General features: G+C 39.8%; 1 protein-coding gene across 4 annotated transcripts in view; it reads right to left on the bottom strand.

The window, feature by feature from the left end:
* rims4 (regulating synaptic membrane exocytosis 4) overlaps positions 1-23,402 on the bottom strand; it is a 127,403-nt gene that overhangs the window by 14,367 nt on the left and 89,634 nt on the right. For all 4 annotated transcript variants that reach the window (XM_079683316.1, XM_079683319.1, XM_079683317.1 and 1 more), the window contains 3 exons: positions 10,759-10,871; positions 8,620-8,721; positions 5,777-5,916 (listed from right to left, as the gene is read on the bottom strand). In XM_079683316.1, the coding sequence (XP_079539442.1) occupies positions 5,777-5,916; positions 8,620-8,721; positions 10,759-10,871 (355 nt within the window). The remainder of the gene's footprint in view (positions 1-5,776; positions 5,917-8,619; positions 8,722-10,758; positions 10,872-23,402) is intronic.

The raw sequence follows: 23,402 nt of genomic DNA, 5'->3' as shown, positions 1-23,402 counted from the left end.
TAAAACTGTAAATGATAGTGTCCATCTAAAAGATATTTTTATACTTATAGTGAAAACTAACCTTGGATGATGGGTTAGTAGACTAAAAGCTTTAGGAATCCAAAGTACAACATATAATAAGTACCCTGTATCAAGATTGATTCAAAACAAGTGATATTTGATATTTTTAGACAGATTTAGCAAAAAAAAAACTTTTCTGGGGCCATTTGGGTGGATTTTTCATATCTCTGGCTCCCCCTGCTGGATTTTGACATGTGACTTCTAGTTCTAACCGTCAGAGCCAATGGAATCGAGGAGAACTCCCACATAGTCCTTATTTGGTCATGTGTGTGTATTATACTGCCGCATAGCCAAGACCGGAAGCAGCAGCCACTCTGGTGGCTACCATTAGCAGCTAACTTTTGCTCTGCGATTTTTACATAAAAATGGAATTATGGATTATAAATAATTCCAATTATTGCCCAGGAACTTTATCAACCTATGGATTAACCGATTCAGCCGCGTTCTTTCTCGTTTTAATGCCATTGAACACGTCTTTTGATCAGATTAACAGCTATGGTGAGACGATCTCCCTAGAAGCTACGTAAAGGTACGTGTTGTGGTGTATTTCTTTGCTTCCCCTGTCGCAAGTTCGGATAACTCAGTGATGATACTATATACCTAAATAATCTGTGGAACCTCAGTTTTAATCGGAGATCTTGTATGTGCAGCTACGATAAGTAATAAGGGTACTTTTATCTTGAGTTCTGTGCCAAAGTGCGTTAGCATTTTTCGATCAGGGGTCATTTAGATGCTTCTTATGAGACTTGTGTTTTGTTTTGTTAAAAATGGTTTGTATCGTCAGTTAGCTGAGATTATTCCCGTTAATCTGGTATAACACATTAACAGGTTCTTAAATATTAATATCCCCTGAGACACAGTGTAATGAAAAAAAAAAAACACCCGGCGAGGGGGACCTTGGGGCTTAACAGGTTAACCTTTATTTAAACATTAAATAATACTTTAGATTAAGTTCTTCTTTTAAATAAGAAAAAAGCTTTGGGGGTATGAAAAGATAAATATAAAGCCTGACAAAGTACTTAACGTCTAAGATATTGCATTCCTGCAATGTTAACTATGTTGAAGCACTTATTTTAACTGATATTATACATATGAATAATACTCTTATGTATGTAGATAGTATAATAAATGTGCAGAATATGACAGTTTAATGGTGGAGGTATACACACATATTGATAGATGTCTTGTAATGTACTGTTGAGGAACCTCAGCTGCGACCCAAGTTTTTCATTCATTGCATAACTACACCATAGTTGTGTATATGATATGTCAATAAACCTTAGAAAATCTTGAAATCTTGAAAGGGATGTGCAAAATAGCCATTATACAGTCTTGAATTGACTATTAGTAGAGAATAATGAGTAATGAATGTACTTTATTACTCGTTTCCATTCATGTCGATTGCAGATAAATGTTTCGTCTTCTCAAGCACCAACTATCAAATATCTCTCCTGATTGTTGGCACATGACAATCACCTTCCCTGAATTTTACTCAGGTGTAACTAAAGTCTGATTTAAGGGTTGTTTATATTTCACATAATTAATCAGAATCTGCAAAGTAACTAAAATAAATGTAGTGGAGTAAAAAATACCAGGTTAACCTCTGAATTGTAGTGGAGTAGAATTACAAAGTAACAATGAGCTGTCATGTGGGTATATACGTATCAATGCTGCCCATTATGGATACAAGCGATTTTCACCCATTTAGTAATTACATGTTTTAAATGTGTACACACCAATGTGTTTCCTATCGCCTAAACCTCCAGGACTGTACATAGTTTAACACTGTCAACTTCTAATTTTGGGAAAAAACGAAAACGTCTTTTAAAACTACAATTCCCAGTCGAGATGTGCCATATTATGGACACAAGCGATTTTAAGCCATTTATTAATTATATGTTTTACATTTGATAACACCAATGTGTTTAATACTGGCAACTTCTAATTGTGGGAAAAACGAAAACGTTCAGTAGAGACGTCCCATTGAACATTTTGCGAAACACAATAGCCAGCATGTGTAGTTCTGGGGGGGCGTTCGATTCCAGTTTTGGATAGTCTGGCGTGGTTTCGTTCCATTTCAAACAGCAGTTTGATGCTCGGCGTAACCTTGGCGCACTGCCACTCCAACATCCAATCCCAGAGCTTGAAGATTAATCAAGGGGACAGTAGTCCTAAACGATAGCTGGGGATTATGGGTAATGTAGTATCTTCGGCCATCCTAAACTCAGAAATGTTGACAATCGCAATGATGCTCGAAATGTCCCTTATAGGCCTACGTCTGTTTCCGGTTATTTTTATGTTGAAATTCAGTTCCTGACGGACGCCAAAAAAGCCCAAGATTATGGAATTAAACAAATAAATAAAAACAAGGATAATTGTGTGTTATTGGTGAGTAAATAACAGTGTGTTATTTAGAAAAGAATAACAAATTAGAAGGAAAAAAAGATTTTAAAAATGCAGATTTCAGTATTCTGAGGCTCTGAGCCCTATTTCTTTTCCTCACAGACGACAAAAAAAGTCCGACATTATACGATTTAAAATAAAAACAATAATCGTGGCTTGATATTGAGTAAAAACATGTTTTTACGAATCCCACACCTTCCGGTCTTCCAAAAGCCGAACGGACAAAAAGACGTGCTGCAGGCACGGAACATACTACCAATAGAAATACATTGCTTTTAAAATCGTTCTGTGTGACACGAAAAAAAGGGGAAAATGATGTTGGTGAACACGAATCAATAGATTAAATGTCGTGACTATAACACGAAATGCCATGAGACTGGGTTGCATATCCACGTATCTGTGAACCAAATTTGATATCACAGAAGAAAAAAAAAATGTTGTAGCTTGTAGAAAAAAAATGAACTTAGTGATGAAATGTTCACTTGTAGAAAAATATATATTTTTCAAATATATATTACATTACAACTGCAACCTCTCAAACCAGTCCTCACAATTTCACGAATCTGCTCTGTGGCAGTAAAACTCTGCGGCCTTGACTTCTTGCAATGAATGTGTCGCTAAAGTAATTTTCACCTGTAGATGTGGGGGAGGGAGGGGGGTTGGAGCGAAGGTGCGGGGCTATCAGAACGACAAGGCGCAACCTCAAGTCAGTCACACACAAGTGGCTACTGTTGCCCCTGCCCCCTTTCACACCAACGCAGCTCCCGTTCCAGGTCCGTGCTTTGCTCACAACAACAACAATGGTCGTTGGGTCGATGATCGTGTTACTTTTAATCATACGAAGCCAGATTAAATTAAATAACTACATCTCCAACCTTGTACTTTTCTCCAGAGTGCCGTGGTTCATTGTTTATTAATGTGTTACAGCGGCATTTACCGACCACTGCAGTGCTGCTCTTCCACCGGAGTTTATTCTCCCGTTAACTCACAGCAGCGCCCGCTGTAAAGTATTCACTGTCACACAAGCAGCTGATAAATATCCCCAGTTCCCCATAAGTGAATGTGTATCAGTCGGAATTGACGCTTTTTGGCATCACAACGCTGTTATTAACAGAGCTCTCAAGTCTCACGCATTTGGCGTGAGACACACGCATTTCACTCCATTCACATGCTCACACGCCACACCTTGTATTTCTCACGCAGAGATTTCTCACTCTGAACTCTGTTCAAAACTTGAGAGCCCTGTATTAAAGTTTCTCTGGTATAAGATGGGTGATGTTAGCATAGCAATCGAAGCTAAACTGACTATCTTGACTACTTGTTGCTATCCTATTGTGGCATAAGCCGTTTTCTACAGGCACATTTTATCGGCGTATTTTTCATTAGGATTCTACTTGTGATAGTCGGACATGACAACTTGTGCAGCCAATGTATTGATTCCATCCGATAGCTGCTATAATACAAAACAAAATGTCTGCCTGCTATCCACAATGATCAATAACAGCGAACGGATGGTCAAAGTAAGGTACAAATAAACAGAATCACACAAAGCCTGGTTCGTGTTGCCTGACTTTATAAAGTGTGTTTGTTTTTTTACAAGTGTGTGGTTGCGTTCTAGTCACTTTGCTCAGCGCTACTGCTTGTTTCAACTTTTATTTTCCGTACTCTCCATAAACTGTTAGTTCAGGTTAATCTCGCCCCCCTCCGACGTAAGCGTGACGTATGTGGTTCTTGCCTCTAGAACAATCTTTTTTTCGAGCTTGGTAAGAACCGGTTTTCGGGAAAAAGAACCGGCTCCGCTGCGGTGTGAACAGGAAAAAACGATGTTTATCAGGCACAAGCTCCGAACCGCATCCGGTTCGACCTGGCTGTGTGACCATTGTGTGACTGACCCGAGCTTGCACCTCCTCGTTCTGATAGCTACCCCACTTCCTCCCCATGTTCCTCCCCCCACATCTACAGGTGGAAATTACTTTTGCGACACATTCATCGCAAGAAGTCTAGCAAAAGTCAAGGCCGCAGATTCGTCGATGTATACTGCCACAGAGCAGATTCGTGAAGTGTAAATGTGTGCACACAAGCTCCGATTTTCTGAGTGCTCACATCAGGTTTTACATGCTCTCGCATTTTGCACCATATCTACCTTCATACATGTTCGCGTTAGGTTGTCTTTTTTAGTAATCTTGTAGTCAGAAAGTACAAAATGTATGTCAAAGACTCGAAAGATAAAGAATGGAGGAGGAAGACAGAACATTGAGCACTTAGGAACGAATTGAAAGACAAAAAGGATGCAAGGTGGTACAAAAGGAAAGAGGCTTAACAAAGAGGGATGGATAGTCCTACTGTTACTCCACCAAAATAAACATGTGTATGCAGAATCCAAATGGTAGCAGCACTTAGTGGGTTTGTCTTTTGGGAAAGGAGTTTAAGAGAGCAAAACGTAGAGGGGAGAAAGTACAAAAGAAGCAATGAAAAGCATAGTAAAGGATGGAAAAAAGGGGATTTAAAGAAAAGAGTGCCAGGGAAATCAGAGAAAGTAGAAAAGGAGAGGAAAGAAGTTAAAGAGCTCAGAATCCGCTGTAATGGTCAATCTCTTTGTGACTCTTTTGTGACCTTTGTGATCCTGAGAGTAGCTGAAGCTCAAACAGCTGAAAGAATCAAATCAGCTCAAACCGCCTCCTGGTCCCTCAGGTCACATTGTCAGTGTAAATGTCAAACTCCTCTTCTGCTGTGACGGCTCCACACCTCCTGAACTTTATCTACTGTCACACAAAGACAGCCGAGACTAATCTATAACATTCATTATTCAGCATTATTGTGCTGAAACTCCTCCTTTTGATCATCTATGGTGATGATCTGGTGAGATTGGTTAGAGATTGATTTTATGAACCCTTTGTATCTAACTATGGATGACAATGTAACCCTGTCGGTCCGTCCAATTTGATAGACTCCACAACTCTTTGATGTATTGCCATGTTCCCCAGATGATTAGTCATTATGTAGTTTTCACTCACGTAGTACTCCATCCAGCTCCACTATGAGGGCAAAAGTGTATTTACCGCAGTATTTTTGGCTCATGAGTAAATACCAACAAACATTACCACTACAGCCTCAGATCTAATTTGTGTCTACTGCTTGGTAGCAGATGTAAGCATGCTAACACTGTAAAATAACTTGGTACACACAATTGCCTTAATAATGTAATGTAAAACAAACAGGGCTAACACCTAAAAACAAGTTTAAAATATGTTTTATTTCATAACCATCTACTTTCTGGTTAGTCTTTGTTGTGAATCAGTGAGCCTTATCTGACCTGCACCACTTTCCCCTGTGGGCTCTCAGAGAAGACCAGGGCCTGGTTGTAGAGAGGCTCCAGAGACTTCCTCACTGACTTGGTCTTCTTCTTGGCCACACAATTCCCGTTCTCCAGGAGGTAAACCTTGATGTAGGCCGCTGAAACGACAGCAGTCCGAAAGGTTAAACCTCAACTTACCCCTTCAGAGTTTTCTGCGACGCCCTTATACAGAGTCATCAGCAACTGTAGAGGTTTATTCTGTCAGGTTTAGAGCTGGTTTGTTTGAGATTGCAGTAGAGTAGAACACGGTACAGTTCATTTTTTTTTCTTTTTTTTCCATTTAGTTCAGTATAAAAGAGTAAAATGCACAAGCTCAATAGGAGACTAGAATAGAGAGGAAACTCTTGAGGGAGTGATTCAACCTGCAAGGTGAGGGTCATATAACGGATGGGGGCTCCTTTCTGGTACCCTGGCTGGCTGTTCTGCAGGGTTATGATGGTTGTGGTACAAACCTTGTAGCTTGCACTCCAGAATTAAGTGAAGAGGTACAATACAAGACTGTCCTTTAAACAAGGGTAAACATGTCTGTTAATGCGAAAAGGAACTGTCAGCCACAGATTATAAGACAAATACAAAAGAAGATTAAGCTAACCTTCCTCTACAAAAATCTAATTTGACCCACAAGTATTTATGCAAACTTTCACAAAATTAAATATACACAGGTCCCTTTAAAATCTCCACTAAGGACATTATGTTATTGGCTCTCTATGCGTTTGTCTGTTTTTTTTGTTTGTATTTAATTTATGTCAGCACATTAAGTAAAACTACCGGTCCGCTTTTTTGTAAACTTGGAGGAAAGGTAATGCATGGACAAAGGAGTAACCCCATTAAATGTCAGCATTAGATTAATTAATCCAAATTACAGGGTGGATGGACATATCATTTCTGCTGTATTTTTGTTGTGTACTAACAATCTAAACAAATATTAACCTTTCTCGAAAATATATCTCTTTAAGTCGTGACAGCTCTAAAACAGATATCAATTTGAGTTGTTTAAACGCTCCTAGCAATAAAATACAACATCTTTTTAGAATACATGTTGTTACGACCCTTTAACTGTCAAAGAGCACAATAATTGACCCTTGTCTTCTGAGTGCCATTCTTTTACTAGAATAACTACTAATAACTCAAACACTTTTGTAACAAACACTTTGTTTTAAGAGAATATATGAACTTAATTTAATCTCTTTGTTTCTCTTCAATGTTTCACACTTATTTGCGCCGTTCGTTTCTCTCTCCTCCGACTTTTGTTTGAGCTCTGCTCTGTTCTTATCTTTTTTCGCTGTCATAGTTTTTCCCAGATGTTTTTTTGATGTTCTTTATTTGCTGACATTGTTTGTGTTCTTATGTAATTAGGATCAAGGAATGGTTTAATATTATGCAAGCGAGTGGAGCTATAATCAGATTAATAGCTTGTTGTTACACAATACAACTTGCAGCATGATAAAGATTTAAAAAAAGAACAACCATGAAGACATCATGCCTTCATGCTTCAATTTAGTTTGGCCATTGCACATCACTCACAGAGCAGAAAGAGATAAAGGTTAACTGAATAATTAATTAACTTGCTTATTGCTCGCTTGATCGATTTAATGCCAGGGTGATTTATTGCTGGGCGGACAACCCATATTAACAGCTCAAGTACAATCTGATTATGATATATTTAAGGTGCACTTATGCACAAAGCTGAGAGTTAGATGTAGTTCGTATGGGCCGGTGTCCACGTAGCGCTTTTGGTCCGCAGCACCCACCATCTTTTTTCTAAACGCGCCGTCCATGTTGAAATATTTAAACTTTCCAAAAAAAACTGATAGAAGTTGCATGAAAAGCTTGTTTGGGCCTTGTCGGTCAGACAAAAACAAACAACAATCATAACAAAGACAAAACGTTTTTTGGGACTAAATCGGACGGGTGGACACCGGATGTTGCTGCCGGTAAATTTGTGTCTTTTATCGTCCCCTTCCCTCACTATATGGCTGTCAGACAGAGCAGTGGCAAACTCATACATACAAGAAAAAAAAATAGCACGAACAGATGATGGAGTAGATAGAATTATAGCTAGCAAGCTATTTCCTGATTGTTGTACGATCAATTTCAAAGCATTTTTAAAACACACTCCTGACCTGACCATATTTAACCTTGCTGATAGGACATTTTTAAAATACAGATACTACAGAGTAGCATATACAAATCAGAGCAACATGCTGCCTGTTTCTCTGCAGTAATGTAGATCTTACTTATTCATCAGATCACCTCCTTCTGCTGGGTGTGTTAACTCCCTGAACACTGGAAACACAATTTCCTCCTTTACACTCGTGCATCTTTCATATCATAACTGTGTTTTTGTAGGATATATCCCAATAGGTTTTAAATGTCAGCTGCAGGCGGGTCTGTTTGTCAGGAGCTGATGCTATTTGCTGTCTTGTGGTGCATTCATGTTCTATGGAAACCTTGATTACCTAAGACATAGCTGACACTGGATGAACAATAGGGTAAATGTAATTTGGTGCTTTGAGCAACTGACGTTTTGAGGAAGAAAAGTGACTTCCTGTAGAAAACAATGCTTTTGATTTCTCTGAAAACACCATTACAGTTTATTACAACATTTATATGTATTTTTGTTATTACTGGCTGCTACTTAAATACTTTTTTGTGCTTAATTATACTGCTACTTGTTTTGTTTATCCATGTGTAATTTATTGCATTATATCTGCACTGTGCCTTCGCTGTAACAATGTACATGTCCCAGCTTCGGGACGGATAAAGGGTTTCTGATTGTGATTCTGATGGTGGTGTGTTACCTGGAGGTCCCTTTGAACCTGGTTTCACGGTGAGTCCTCTGGCCTGGATGACCTCCACCTCCAGACCTCCGTTCCTCTCCAGCAGACCGATCTCTATGTCACCTAGAAAAATGATGTTTTAGGGAGTTGAATGTGTTTATCTATCTTTATTCAAAATGCATGACCTCATATGGTGATAAAGTTCTGTCGGAAAGATAAGTGAGGAAAAATTGTGAAAAACAGTAGTATGCTAGCATTATAAACCAATAACCCGTTTCCATACATGCGTTTTTGTGTCAGAGCCTTGTTAATTCAAAGAACAAGCAACTAAATATGCAACCGCTTCTTCAACAAATTCCATCACTGGAAATAATTCAGATTTGAAGGAAAAAGGTTTGGATGGGTTTCTATGAAAGGTTTTAGAACTAGAAAAATCTGTTCGCGTGATACTCATTAGTATGAGACGTGGCTCCACCTGGGGTTTTGAACACTTAACAATGATTTTAATAATGAGTGACAGTATTTGAACTTAAGAATACATCCTTCAAGTTGTTTTCTGCAGACTGCAGAGACCTTTTTGAGATGTACAGGAAAAGAGCAAATGTTGACAACTAGAGAAGTCAAAGATGTCACAGTAGGCCTACTGTCTAGAGAGCACATGGCACTTGTTGCAACCTTGAAGCACTTCAATGTCTGTCTATAGTTTTTGAATGAACAAGACGAAATTAATAATACAACATAACCCTTTCTTTGTTGCGCGTCTCTCTCAGGTACGTGTATTGATACATTAACATCACGTGAGTCTTGGTTTAATTAACTTGAGCCTGCTTAAAATAAATAGGAGTTTGTCATTCAAAACTAGTATTTTAGCCTCTTTTGGCTCATTTTTAAAATGTAATCTTAACTGCAGAAAGTAGAATGGACATTGAACTCTGCCATTTCAATTCAACTTGTTCAACAGAAAGTGACATTGTTTGGTGAAAAAAAGTTAAAGTTATCGCACGGCTACAATTTTAAAACTTCCAATGGAAGATTTTTATAAAATGGCTGCCACTTCCTCTTCTGATTATATTGGAATTCTACAAAATTATTAAATTTACTATGTCAACAGATTAAATGTTTTTATTATTATGTTAGTTGTAAGCAATAATAATAATTTTAACCTAATATTTAGTATTTCAACTTAATATTATTGCTTTCAACTAACCTAATAAAATTATGTGTAATCTGTTTACATAAAAAGTCAATATTTCATTTTTGTTCGGTCCACCTTTGTTTCCAGCTGCATTACCCGCTGTTCATAGCAATTAAACCATGATAAATGAACTGTACCAAACAACAAAGTTAAAAGGTTGCAGGTAAAGAGAGTAGTGTGCTATTTTCCACTCACTGGAAAGTTTTCAGCAAAACATTTCCAGAATGACGATTGCATTTCTTTGAGAGTGACAGATGACAGCCAAGTTATTCTTGCTCCTCCGACATCAGATAAAGTGGGCCTGGACAGCAGGTTTGGAGCTGAGCGGGTCCAGCCAGTGCCACTGTTGTTGGGCCAAGGACACTCTCTGGCTGCCAGCGAGGAAACTGACCCACTTACAGTAGATCACTGCTTTGGAGGACGGGCTGTATACAATAAATCCACTATACGGCTTGGATATGAATAAGTGCAGGGGTCGATGAGAAACACCCTGAGGTGGAACACAGCTCTGATTTACGAGGCACTTTTTTTGCCAGTGTGCAATGATTTCAGCAGTTTTATGAGGAAATAAGCTGTTTTCTTTTCAATTTAAAACGTGTTTTTATGGTTAGAGTTTGATAGGATTTTACAGAGTAGAGGTTATAGTTGTGACCCCAGAATGTGAGTAATTTCCTTCCTTACTTAGAGATAAGAAAATAAAGACAGATGGATTAAGTTTTTGTGGAAGCATCAGAGATGAACTGGTGAGACTCCGTTGTTGCTCGACGGGAAAAAAGGCTTTGCAAAATGTTTGTAACAAAGATATTCCTTTTGTAGAAAACACAACATCTGCGAGATATAATGTGACTTCCAGTGTAAAGGGCCACTTATGGTCTTCTGTCCGAATATGGATACCATGATAACATGATTTGTTGAACTAGTACAGACAGATGATGACATCTCTGTCACCTCTAGTCTTTTCTCACCCATGGATGTTGTTGCCAGCGTCTGTCGACCAACAAACTGAGCCGGTCCCATCCCATCCAGGAAGTCACTGAACTGTGCATCCGACGCCAAACACATGCCACTGTAGTTCAGGCTGCAGAGAGAGAAGGAGGAAGAGACAGACGGTTAACATGACCAGACAATTAACTCCAGTTAGCTAGAGAAGGTGAAAAGCCAAATTAAAAACAGTCTGGATGAATAAGAAGATAAAAACAGGAAGTGTACAATTGTGTTAAACTCCGAAAATTCTAATTGGCTCCCCAAACCCAGACTGTTGGCTTCAGAGTTTGACCCCCTGTGTCCTTGTTTTGTGTATGTAGGCATAGAAATCAGCGCTGAGTGCTTTGGTGGAAGATTGCCAGGGATACTACAACTGTTGTAGTGTGTGTGTGTGTGTGTGTGTGTGTGTGTGTGTGTGTGTGTGTGTGTGTGTGTGTGTGTGCGTGCGTGCGTGCGTGCGTGCGTGCGTGTGTGTCTATGTGTGTGTGTGTGTTTTCAACGGAAGGACAAATCCACCCTGGCATGTTCTGTATATCGTCAATCTGTGATGCTCAACATGTATCTGAACCAAGATGGCACCCACTCTCGGTAGATTACTGTTTACATTTGGAGCTTTGCGTTCTGCTTAACAGGAACTTCTACCAAGGTTTACTCTAGTTCAGCTCGTTAGACTTCCTTTCAGGGTGTGTGTGACGTGATGGATTAATTGGCATACACCATAGTTATACATGCAGTATACCTCACTTGTTCCTTTCACTTGTTGATTCTGTCTGTACTTGAAAGAAAGGGGGCGGGGACAGGTGAAAGTGATTGACACATTAAGGAGGCTGCTATACCAACTGCCCAAACTATGCCCATTATTTCAAATGTATTTAGCAAGTTCTGTATGCACATTCTGTGCCTTAAAATGAATCAGCTCTCATCTAGTGTGCAGAAAAGAGGAAACAGGTTAATGTGGAGTTGGATAACACGTAACGTCCAACAGCCAATGCCAATGCATTGTGTTCAAGTTTGGCCCCCAGCCCTAGAGAACACAAGGCTAATCAGCTTAAGTGTTCTCCATTGCTTGGGGTGCCTGGATGTTGTGACTGTAGATGTATGAAAATAACGTTATACAGCATTGTAGATGGGGCCCTGTTTATTCCACTAATGTTTTCCTTCAACAACAGCTTTTCAAGATGTCAGCACTCATTTACAGGAACGTAAGACAGAAAATTACCCTTGAATGGGCTCGTAGTGGATTTAATGACTTATGGAATTACGGGCCATTCAAGTGTTAATACTCGGAAATTGATTTAGCTTAAAACTAATATTTGCTATTAGTTTCAAAGCCCAGCGTTGATCCTAGGGGCTTGGTAGTAACATGTGCTCCACAAAAATGTCATAGTAGCTGTCAGTTGTATGACTAAAGTCAATCATACAAACAACTGTTGAATAAACTGTGGAAATGTAGCAATCCAACTTCTGATGTTACTGGCTGCTAGCAAGACAGCTGGCTGGGCATAAGGCTGCTACTCGCTACACTTGCATTCTTTGTTGCTAGTGTAGCAGGATAAACTGTTCAGCCCCATTACCACACGGGGCAACCTTTATAAAGAGGGGTAAGTGTCGCTCTTCCATGTCAGGTTCCGCTGACGTGCTTTCTCCGCTGGCACCAATCCCCCAAGAAGTGCGCCGGACTATGAGGAAAATATTAGTTGTGGCCAAACGGCGGTACTACACTTCCGATAGGTTGCTGGTCCCGGAAACACTTTTTCCCATTGACTTACATGAGGAAAGAGACGTCTGTAAATCGTTGGATAGTTTTTTTTATAGCCCTTATTAAAAAAGTGTGGTCCTCAAGTTGTAAAATGTGCTAATAACATTATTCTGAAAGTTATTTCACTCTGCATTATGAACGTGCATCTAACCCACGGGACCGCGCCGCCCGGCACGTTCATGTTATGTGTTCAGTACTACATGCGTTTTACCTTTACCCATGCATACACAATAAGAACGGATCCATATCGCCTTACTGCCAGTGAGCCCACGGAGCTGTAATAATGTATATATTGCACATGTTTGCTGTAATTCATCATTTGTAAAATATTATACTACATGGGCTGTATGTTGTAAATCTTGTACCGTAAATGTTGTATTAAATAAAGTTAATATTACCGACGTAGATTAACCTCCCTGTAGCTTCTTATTGCACTTGCAACATACCATTTAAAGGAGTTGAACGTAGCTGTTTTCTATTACTATATAATACCACGCAGGGATAAGCCAGAGCGTACAACCTTTGCATGTGGGCACAACACGTTTTGACCATAGACTGTAGGGTTTTTACCCAGTTTGATTCATTTGCTATACCATATGATATCGCCCGGGGAAGTCCTCATAGCCTACTTATATTATTATATATTATATATTATATATAAATAAAGATATATGTGTCAAATCCCTGATCCAGGGAAAACTGTGGAACATCAAGACAATGTTTTGGAGAAAAATCCCTGCTCAATGTCCATTAAACCAGTTGATGAAAGAGAGATATTAAATATTGTTCAAAAATGTAAAAATAAAAAGTCTACTGATTATAATGATATTGATATGACATTAGTAAACATGGTCATTGGGGGGATTTCTAAACCATTAACGTACATCTGTAACCTGTCATTCCAAACCGGTACTTGTCCAAACAAAAAGCAAAATAGCTAAAGTCATACCTGTATACAAAACTGGGAACAAGCATCACTTCACAAACTACAGACCTATCTCTTTACTTCCGCAATTCTCAAAAATACTAGAAAAAGTATTTAAAAACACACTGGACGCATTCATAGAATAGCACAAATGAATCACGGACAGTCAATACGGATTTAGATCAAACAGATCAACATCGCTGGCAATTATGGAATCAATTGAGGATATCACAGATTCCCTTGAACACAACAAATATGCAGTAGGTATTTTTATAGATATTAAAAAAGCTTTCGACACAATCAACCCTGACATCCTAGTATATAAATTAGAAAGGTATGGTATCAGGGGTATAGTTTTAGACTGGATTAAAATCTATTTAAGCAATAGACAGCAGTATGTAAAAATGGGAAATGACTGTTCTTCATGTTTGGACATTGCTTGTGGTGTCCCCCAGGGGTCAGCGTTGGGTCCTAAGTTGTTTATACTTTACATCAATGACATCTGTAGAGTATCCAATGTACTGAGGCTAGTTTTGTTTGCTGATGATATAAATATATTATGTTATGGGGAGAATTTAAAACAGCTAATAGAGAACATAGAAAATTAAATGCACAAATGAAAACATGGTTTGACAAAAATAAACTATCATTAAACTTGAGTAAAACAAAATTAATACGGTTCGGTAAACATAGAACAAAAACAGTGTGAATGTGGAGCTAAAGCGATGTCCACACATGAACCAGTTCAAGAGGAAATACAGATAAATTATTTTCTCGGGGTACAGGGATTGTTACGACTGAATAAACGGGTTTGAACTCAATTGCACGACTCACACAGGTTTTTACAAAAAAGGTTTTATTCAAACCAAAACTCCACGACAGTGGGAAACAAAAACTAAATCACTCTTAACGAGGAAAAACAGTATCAAAACAAAGTCGCTCTTGATGAGAAAAAAACACTAACAAAACAAAATCACTTCAATGAGGAAAACACTCATGCAACACTAGGAGCATGAATATAAGAATACTTAGACAAGACGTGGCTCAAAGCTCTGCTTGGGATTCTTTCTGACATGATACGCTGGTAGACTGTCACAAGAAACTAAACAAACTCGCACAGGACAGAGGGAGACGAGGACAATAAATACACCAGGTAATGGGGAACAGGTGGAAACAATCAGGGGCGTGGTCGACAATCACAGGAGTGGGAGACACACAAGGTAGGGAGGTCAGAGTATCTGAAAAGAGAGGAAAGATTACTATTCAAAATTAAAGGGGAAAATCACTAGACAAAGACGAAAAAACACTTAACTAAACTAACATAATTTGCGAGAGACGACAGGGGATGGGGAAGGTGTTTGACTATGTGTATATGTGTGAGTAGTGTACTGTATGTAGGTGTGTATATGTATGTGTGCATATATGTATATCAGTGTATGTATGTGTATGTATATATGTATATATGTCAATCAACAGGTAAAGCCGATTAATAATAATATCAATAATAATGCATAAAAATGATAATTATTGCAGATAATAGATTATAAATAAATAATTTAGGGACAAGGGGGTGGAATTAAATAACTTTCTTCTCACTCCTTTTCGAACACTAGATGTGGCACTGTTTATGTTGCTAATGCTGTCGTTGTAAATGTCTTTTTTTGTTTTGATTTTTCTTACATGACTATGCACTGCAACATTTGTTTTGTAATTATTTATTTTACTTGTTCGAAATAAATGAATGAATGAATGAATCAAGCTCTAATCAAATTAACAGTTCTATTAATTGTATTAATTATAATTGTATACATATATACATATATATATATATATATATATATATATATATATGTATATAGCCTGTGTTGTATATTTATACACACAAATGAACAACCTTTGTTGTCAAAAAACAAAGAACAAGTTGTATTGTAGTGTTTATTTTAGTGTTGTTTTATGCTTATCCACATTTTGATTTCAGAGCACAGGACAGGAGAACGCTGGGCACAACAAAAAGCTCAACAGTGAAGCTGGCAATGCTGAACAAAACCATCTAGAGTTATAATATTTATTCAGCTGAAAAAGTCAAAGCTCTTCGAAAATGTAATTAAAAGTATATTGCACGTGGTTGGTATTTAACAACAAGGGGTGTTATAGTCTGTATTGTAGTGTGTGATATTGGTATTTATTGAAACATTGTACACCTTTCCTTCAAGTACTATGTGTTTTAGTTACTTTTGGGGTAATTAATATGAATACTCGCAGTTACTATCCTTTTACTCCATCATATTTCAAAGAGAAATAGGCTATTGTTATTTTAACTCCACCACAGTAATCCATCATCAGCTTTACTTTTTAGATAAAGATTTAAATCACAATTAATCATAACTCAAAATACATATATATTTGTATATTACCAAGTGGTTTCATGTGCAACCCACACAAATATCATGCTACATTTAGATCTGTTGCTGGGATATTACTAGATCCTGTTATCAGCGTAATATACGATTTATGACATTAGCATAATTATTAGCTAGCCGCTAGCTATTAACTGCCGCGGCCGCCTTGTTAATATCAAATCCATCATAACAATCCATTACCATGCTGTCATGAACGCGCGATGCTATTACGTGTACAAATTGATGTGCTTGATGTGAACGAGCCTTTGGGGGGGGGCGTGGTTAAAGTTGTGCATGCTCTATGAGCGCATATACGGGCACTCTTCAGGCATGACGGGTAATCTGTGACGTTTTGCTCTTTCAAAATTTGAGCCATTTTATATTCATGCGCCAATGAGCAGCTCTCATAGGAATGAATGAGGCCCCGCCTCCCACGCTGTATCCAGTTCTTATTATACATCCATGGCTGGAACCGGTGAGTCCTGCATCGGGTCGGGTACCCGCGGGTATTTTTTCTAACGCTTTTTTCCGGGTTCGGTTCTAGGTAAAACAAAGATGATGCGGGTCGGGTCGCGGGTGTTGCATAATAAATATATTAAAGGTCCCATGTCATGCTTTTCCGGTTATTACCCGTCCCCTTGTGTGTTATGAAGGTTTTTCTGGATGTAAACGGTCTGCAGAGTCAAAACCCTCAAAGTACACCCTGTAGCGAGTAAAACTCTAACATAGAAAATACCTCCCCAAAACGCCTCGTTGGAGATACGTCACTGTCCATTGATTCTTCCGGGTAACTTATGATGTCATGCGTTTCCCGGAACCAAATGGAACAATCCGTGGAGCCGTTACGTTACGTCCGCGGAGCCGTTACGTTACGTCCGCGGAGCCGTTACGTTACGTCCGCGGAGCCGTTACGTTAAGCCCCCGCTGATTGGTCCAAATTGACCAATCCACGGACTTCCTCACACACACACTCAGTGCATGCAGCTCTGCTGATCTCTCCTCCCTGGCTGCAGCCTGATAACAGACAGTTGGGATCGCGTCAAAAATTCTCTCTGCAGACCCATTCTCACAGCGTTTATCAACCTTTTTCTTACTCAATATCAAGCCACACTTATTGTTTTTACTTCGGCTGTGACTTTGTGTGTGCTCAGGGTGAGTTTGGCTGTGTTTTGCTGTGTATCGCTAAACAAGGAAACCACACCTCCACGGAGCTCAGCGCGATTCACAACGTCCCAACCAATCAGAGCACACTGTGCTCACATGGAGGGTGGGGGCTGGAGCTATTGGAGCTACAATGAGCCGTTAAAGGCAGAGAGTGAAATTCAGTGAATACAAGTAGTTTACAGAGATGCTGTATGAGAAACCAAGGTGATTTTGGAAATGTGCACAATATAAATCTATTCTAGTAGACCTCAACAATGGAATTATGATCAGTGGAAATGGCCATGAAATGGGACCTTTAAAATAATGATAATTTAGTTTAATGTTTAAATCCTCAGACCTCTCCCCCGCGGGACCTCGCATAATCATAACCTCTGCAGCGCATCAATCTGCTGCTGAGCGCGCCACATTCGAAATGGCTCAGGTGAAGCTCTCTAGCGGAGAATACAGCATTTTCAATAACACTTCCTCAAGAGCGAAATCCAACGTCTGGGAGGCTTTTGGTGTCATCCTAGATGGAGAAAATAACCAACATCGAATGCTTTTTGAGACAAATATGCAACTGCGTGTGTTAATAATTGGACGTTTTCACTGCTCATATATGCGGGTTCGGGTCGGGTTGCGGATCCTGTGCCGACGGGTCGGGTCGGGTTGCGGAACTAATTGGCAATATGTGCGGGTAGCGGGGCGGGTTCGGTATTGCACGTCGCGGGTGCGGGCCGCCAGCGGGTCTTGAAAATCAGACCCGTGCAGGACTCTGGTTTGCAGTGGCTGCCGTTTGTTGTACACTTAGCATGACAATTAGCCTAAATACTAAATGCATCGCTGGTTGTAGACCTTTGCAGGGATCCTGCTGTGTGTTTGTCTGAACTTGGCCTGTTCGGTAGGTAGACCTTCTGCTTCTCTCATTCTTCCTGAATAATCTTAATCTAGTATTATTATCGTAACATCACCTTAAATGTCTGCTAGGCTCTGCGATGGAAGCGTGATAAAGACGGACTGCTGTTTTGCCTCTACATCTGTGTTGCGTCCATGACTGCTCTACTTCTACAAGTAGGCTTGTTTGAGACAAGCGAGACCTGCGCAGACCTGCGCAATTGCGATCAACGTCTTGCTAGTGCGTTGCATGATAGTTAGTCATTTTGTCCGACTTGCTCTGGAGGCTCGCCAACATGAGACGTTGAAATCTTGCGGGACAAAGACGCCAGCAGACTTGAGAGCGAGGCGAGGCGGCGCAGTTTCTCTCCACGGGCTGCGGAAGCGAAATGCTTGATGGGAAACGACTCGCTGGTATCTCGAGCTGAGCGCTCATTGGTGGTTTTTACCACGTGCTGGTGATGAAACTCTCCAATTGGCTCGGCAAAAGTTTGTTGTTGTTTTGTGTCAGTTTTAAGTCGTCACTTCCATTCCCATTTTTCATCATTGTTCCACAATGTGTATCATCATGAAATTAATATCTATATATTTTATACTATACTTGCACTGCTTACCGTTTTAATACTTTATATATCTTAGAATATTCATACACACTGTTAATACTGCTCATACTGCTCACAGGCTGCTGTGTATATCTAGTGTATTCATACCCCTCCTCACTGTTTATTCATCATTCAATTCATTCTATATTTTATTCGGTAGATTGTGTACATTACTTTTCACTTTACTGCTTTTTGCACTCCTGGTTAGAAGCTAAACTGGATTTCGTTGTCTCAGTACCTGTAATATGTGCAATAACAAAAAAGTTGAATCTAATCTTGAGCAGGAACAAATGTATTTACTTTGTACATATCTGACATTAACGATTAAACACATGTGTGCATTCTTTATAAATGCAAACAGAGTGAAGCCGACTCCGGAGGTGGCGGTATGCACCTTAAAGTTGTTTGATATCGGCCAAAAAACCGAGAGAAGAAGAAGAAGAAGCCGACTCCGAGCTGTCCGACTTCAGGCGAGCTTTTTGAGACCTCCCCCGGCTGCGATCGGCTATTCTCGTCTACTTTCGAGGCGAGCCGCAGCTCGTCTCAAACAAGCCTAGTGTCTTGCCTGCCTGCCTGAGTGTTGCCTGGACGGCTGTGTCTGTCTGCACAGCTGGCTTGCCTGCCCCAGCGTCGTATAGACTATATGGCGCTGGCCTGACTGTGCTTCACTGCTACACTACTGCCTGGCGGGTGTTGCTCTTGGCCTGCATTGTCTGCATTGCCTCTTGGTGTCACTGTCACCTTGCCCTTCACTACAGGGCCATATTTTAAATGTTGTTATCGTGGACTATTCGATTAAGCTCTGTTTATGATTAGTTATTTAATTGAGTTAAGTTTTTTTTGTTTATTTAATTCAAGGTTAAGTAGACTGTTAGGTTGATTTCCGTTTCTTTGGTTTAGTTGTTTTCGACCCTGTTACTCTAAATTTGTTTTGTTTATTTCAGTTATCTGAAATCAGTGAACTGATCAATATTTTGTAGTATTATTGACTTTTTATTGTCTTTATACTTATTTTATGTGTTGGTCTCTGTATTAATTTGTGTTGACTGTGTACCCCAGTAATTGTGTCTTGTTTGCCCCTCTTTAGTTGCTGAGAGCCAAAGGTGTGGTGCCGGCTTCCCCCTTTTTGTGTGTCATGCTCCTCCTGGTTTTGGTGTTCCTTCGTGTGAGTGAGTGTGTAGTGATCACGAGTGCCTTAAACTTTGTTGGGATCCCTCTCACCCCTCGTCACCTCCATCCACTGGTAAGCCTCAGCATCCCTGAATTAAGATTTCCCCCTTTATTTCCAGTGTGTACGTTGTTCTTACTGTGTTTTATAATGATATTTTAATACATGAAAATAAAACATTTGATGAATTGGAACCACCTCTCTTGCCCCTCAGTATTACAAACCTGAGTGCCTTATTGGTACTTTGAATAATTATTTCCTTGGGTGCAATTCCCAAGGTGGCGTTGTCTGGCTTTTAGTTAAATAGAATTTCAAACAAACACTCCCACGTGCCGCCACACTAGCTATAGTGTTTTCCAAGCTAATAAGCTAACCAACAAGCCCTTCAAGTTGTCAATCAGTCACCAAACAACCAGCAGCAACTCATCTGTACCACCTCCTATGATGACCAGGCAACTGGCTAGTCACATTCATGCTATCAATCTGCACCAAGACTTTTAAATCAAATAGTTTTACTCTGGTGAGTATATATTATATTCATTGTCTTCTTCTCTCCTTCCTTTAACCTTCATCTCGCTCCTTGTCTCTTCTTTCATATTTCATTCTTGTTTACGGATGCACAGTCTTTATTCCTCCCCGCTCCAATGAGAGTACTTTAGATTCACATTTAAGGAAACAGGTGTACCAGAAATCCTTCCACAAGGAATACGACCTACTCAACAGCTTTGTCTTCATTGTTAAATGAAGGGGAAACAGTCTTAAAATATTTACTGGGTTGTTCCAACAAAGTCACACAAAGGCTCACATCACAATAACAGTCCTTACACAATTCTTAACCAGGCGGTCTATTCCAATATGATAAAGACACAAATTCACTAGATTTGTCATTTGTGCAGACGTTAGCAAACATTAAATAATTGTCAATTTATTCACCTGATATTAAGTTGTGTTCTTTTGTTGACGTGTGTTTCTGACTTTCTACATATTTAAATGTGTTTATGTTTTTGGTTTCTAGTCCTGTGGTTGCAAGTGCAGCACTACATCAATAATGTGGACCTAATAAGTCAACAAAACTAAGATTGAAAGACATGATAATGAGGTAAACCCTGTGTGTGTGTGTGTGTGTGTGTGAGTGTGAGTGTGAGTGTGTGTGTGTGTGTGTGTGTGTGTGTGTGTGTGTGTGTGTGTGTGTGTGTGTGTGTGTGTGCTGACATGCTATAGATCAAGCAACATTAGTCGAGTGGGTATTACTGGGTGATAAAATCCAGAGTTTTAGATTATAATATTGGTGTGTGTGAGGCACATCTGGGAATTACGCAGCAGTTTCAAATAAATATGACGCGCAATGTAAACTGCAGGCAGATCACAAACTGGAAATATTCAGTTTCCTATATCATTTTATATGTACATGATCAATTATGTTTGGTTTTTGATTTTATGAAAAATAGGGGTATTTTTTTCTCATACTGCCTGGGCTGCATAACCTCTTTTCCCCAACCTCTTTTCTTTTGATCAATCACAACAGAGCCGGCCAGCTAACCAATCAGATCAGCCCAGTCTGATCTGATTGGTTAGCTGATCAGCCGCTTAGAGATGTCCCGCCTATCATGTACACTGTGTTTGAGCACTTGCCAATAGAAGAGCGAGTGTTACATAATTATGTCATTATGTTTCTGAAGCAAACAAGGGAGTCCGATTGAGGCGTTTTGTGACTTTGACCTTTGCAGACCATTTACATGCCCACAAACCTATAGAACACCCTATACCATGGGTCGGCAACAGGCGGACCGTGGTCCGGATCCGGACCCAGACACCGACCCATACGGACCCGGAACTATAATCAATACATTAATAGGGGATTTCAATTTTGACGGGGCGATTCTATCTTAACCGCCGCCGACATGGGGCGAAAGAGACGAGTGAGCGATACAGGGAGAGAAACACAGAAGAAGAGACGAGAGCGCGGCAGAGAGAAGCGGAGAGGAGAGTGAACAGGCGTGTTTGCGGCAGACAGGGAGAGACAAATAATTACACATGGCGCTCTCCAAGAAGAGGAAAGTGGACAGTGAGAACCAGTGTTGGGCAAGTTACTTCCAAAATGTAATATATTACATATTACTTATTACTCTCTTTTAAAAGTAATAAGTTACATTACAATATTACTGTCTCTGAAAAGTAATGAGTTACACTACTTTAGTTACTTTTTAGTTACTTTCACCAAAATAACCGCAAAAGAATAGCTAGGTATTTTAAATGCTAAAATGTAGTTTAGTGCAGCTCATTATGCATCCAGTGAAGGGCAATGTGGTATAGCATATCAACTGTGTAGGCCCTTAAGGCTACTAACAACTTGTATTACAGGGCTTAGTTGAATACTCGATTCTGATTGTAAATACTTAACATGTGACACGTTGTTAATACAGCAGTACAGACCGCTGTCAAGGACTATAATGAAGGTTAACATATTGTAAATCAAGGCAAATATTATTTAAACCATGCTCATGGTTTGAAACTGCAAACATTGAAAAGGCAAAAGTATTATTAAAACCATGTAGCCTACTACATCATCACCTTGGTCCCATCATATACGCTGGGAAGAGAATATTTACTGTGCTTGAAAACTGGTATCACATCATCATGTGAGGTTGACTTTGTGACCTGGAGAACATTTCAGCTGCAACATCAGCTCGTTGATAATAAGCTTGGGATATGAGATATTTTTGTAGCCATTCGTGGTGAAGGCATCTGTGCTGTTGTATGCATTATTTTTGACCCAACATTTCTACAGGCATGTCAGAATATGGTACTATTTTCACATGAATATTCTAGCCATTGTCTATTTTTATACCACAAGCTGCAAAATGACCACCTTACCCCACTGTACAGGCGGGTAGTTGTTTAGATATACCTGGCACCTGCGGGCCACAGAGGGGCGGCGTAGTTTCGGGCGACGAAGACTGATGCTCCGGGGCTGGCGAGTCAGGCGGGAGTAAGCTAGTTTCCACAACGGAGGGTAACGTGATGACCGCATCTGACCTGTTGCTACTGTCTGCAGTAGATGCAGTGTTGCTGGCGTTTAGTGATGGTTGCTTTAACCATTTTCGTATAAATGATTATCCACAGATCAGATGTGTGTCACTGCTGTGGAAGCACTTTGGAAATGATGCACGCGCAGCGGAGCAGGTCACGCGCACCTGACACAATTTGTTGTTTGTATTTTTCGCTACGTTCTCTTTTTTGAATGGTTGCATAACGTTCAACTTCCCCGAAGATCTCGACGCGAAGCCTGAAGGGTAAACACCAGGTTTACTGATCTACCCGCACAATTTGTCCGGTGTCGGAATGTACGCTATGAGTACATTCTTAAAAAACAAAACACCATTTAATTTCGGGTTAAAATGTGTTGAAACTGCGTTACTGAGCATTGTAACGGGTAATATATTACCCACATCTCATTAGTAATGCGTTACATTACTTCGTTACAACAAAAAGTAATATATTACTGTAACTCCGTTACTTTTGTAACGCGTTACACCCAACACTGGTGAGAACAGAGCTCAGTGGACGGAGTCATTCATGTTCATCCTGCCCACTGGGAGCACAGAACCAGTGTGTCTCATTTGTATAGAGACCGTGGCACTCATTAAAAGTGCCAAAACGCCACTATGAGACAAAACACAAAGTGTTTGACCAAACATTCCCTCTCAAGCCAAAAAACTATTTTCCATCTTCTCC

Source organism: Notothenia rossii (genome assembly GCF_949606895.1).
Source record: "Notothenia rossii genome assembly, chromosome: 5".
Classification (NCBI taxonomy): Eukaryota; Metazoa; Chordata; class Actinopteri; order Perciformes; family Nototheniidae; genus Notothenia; species Notothenia rossii.
This window is presented reverse-complemented; position numbering and strand designations above follow the sequence as displayed.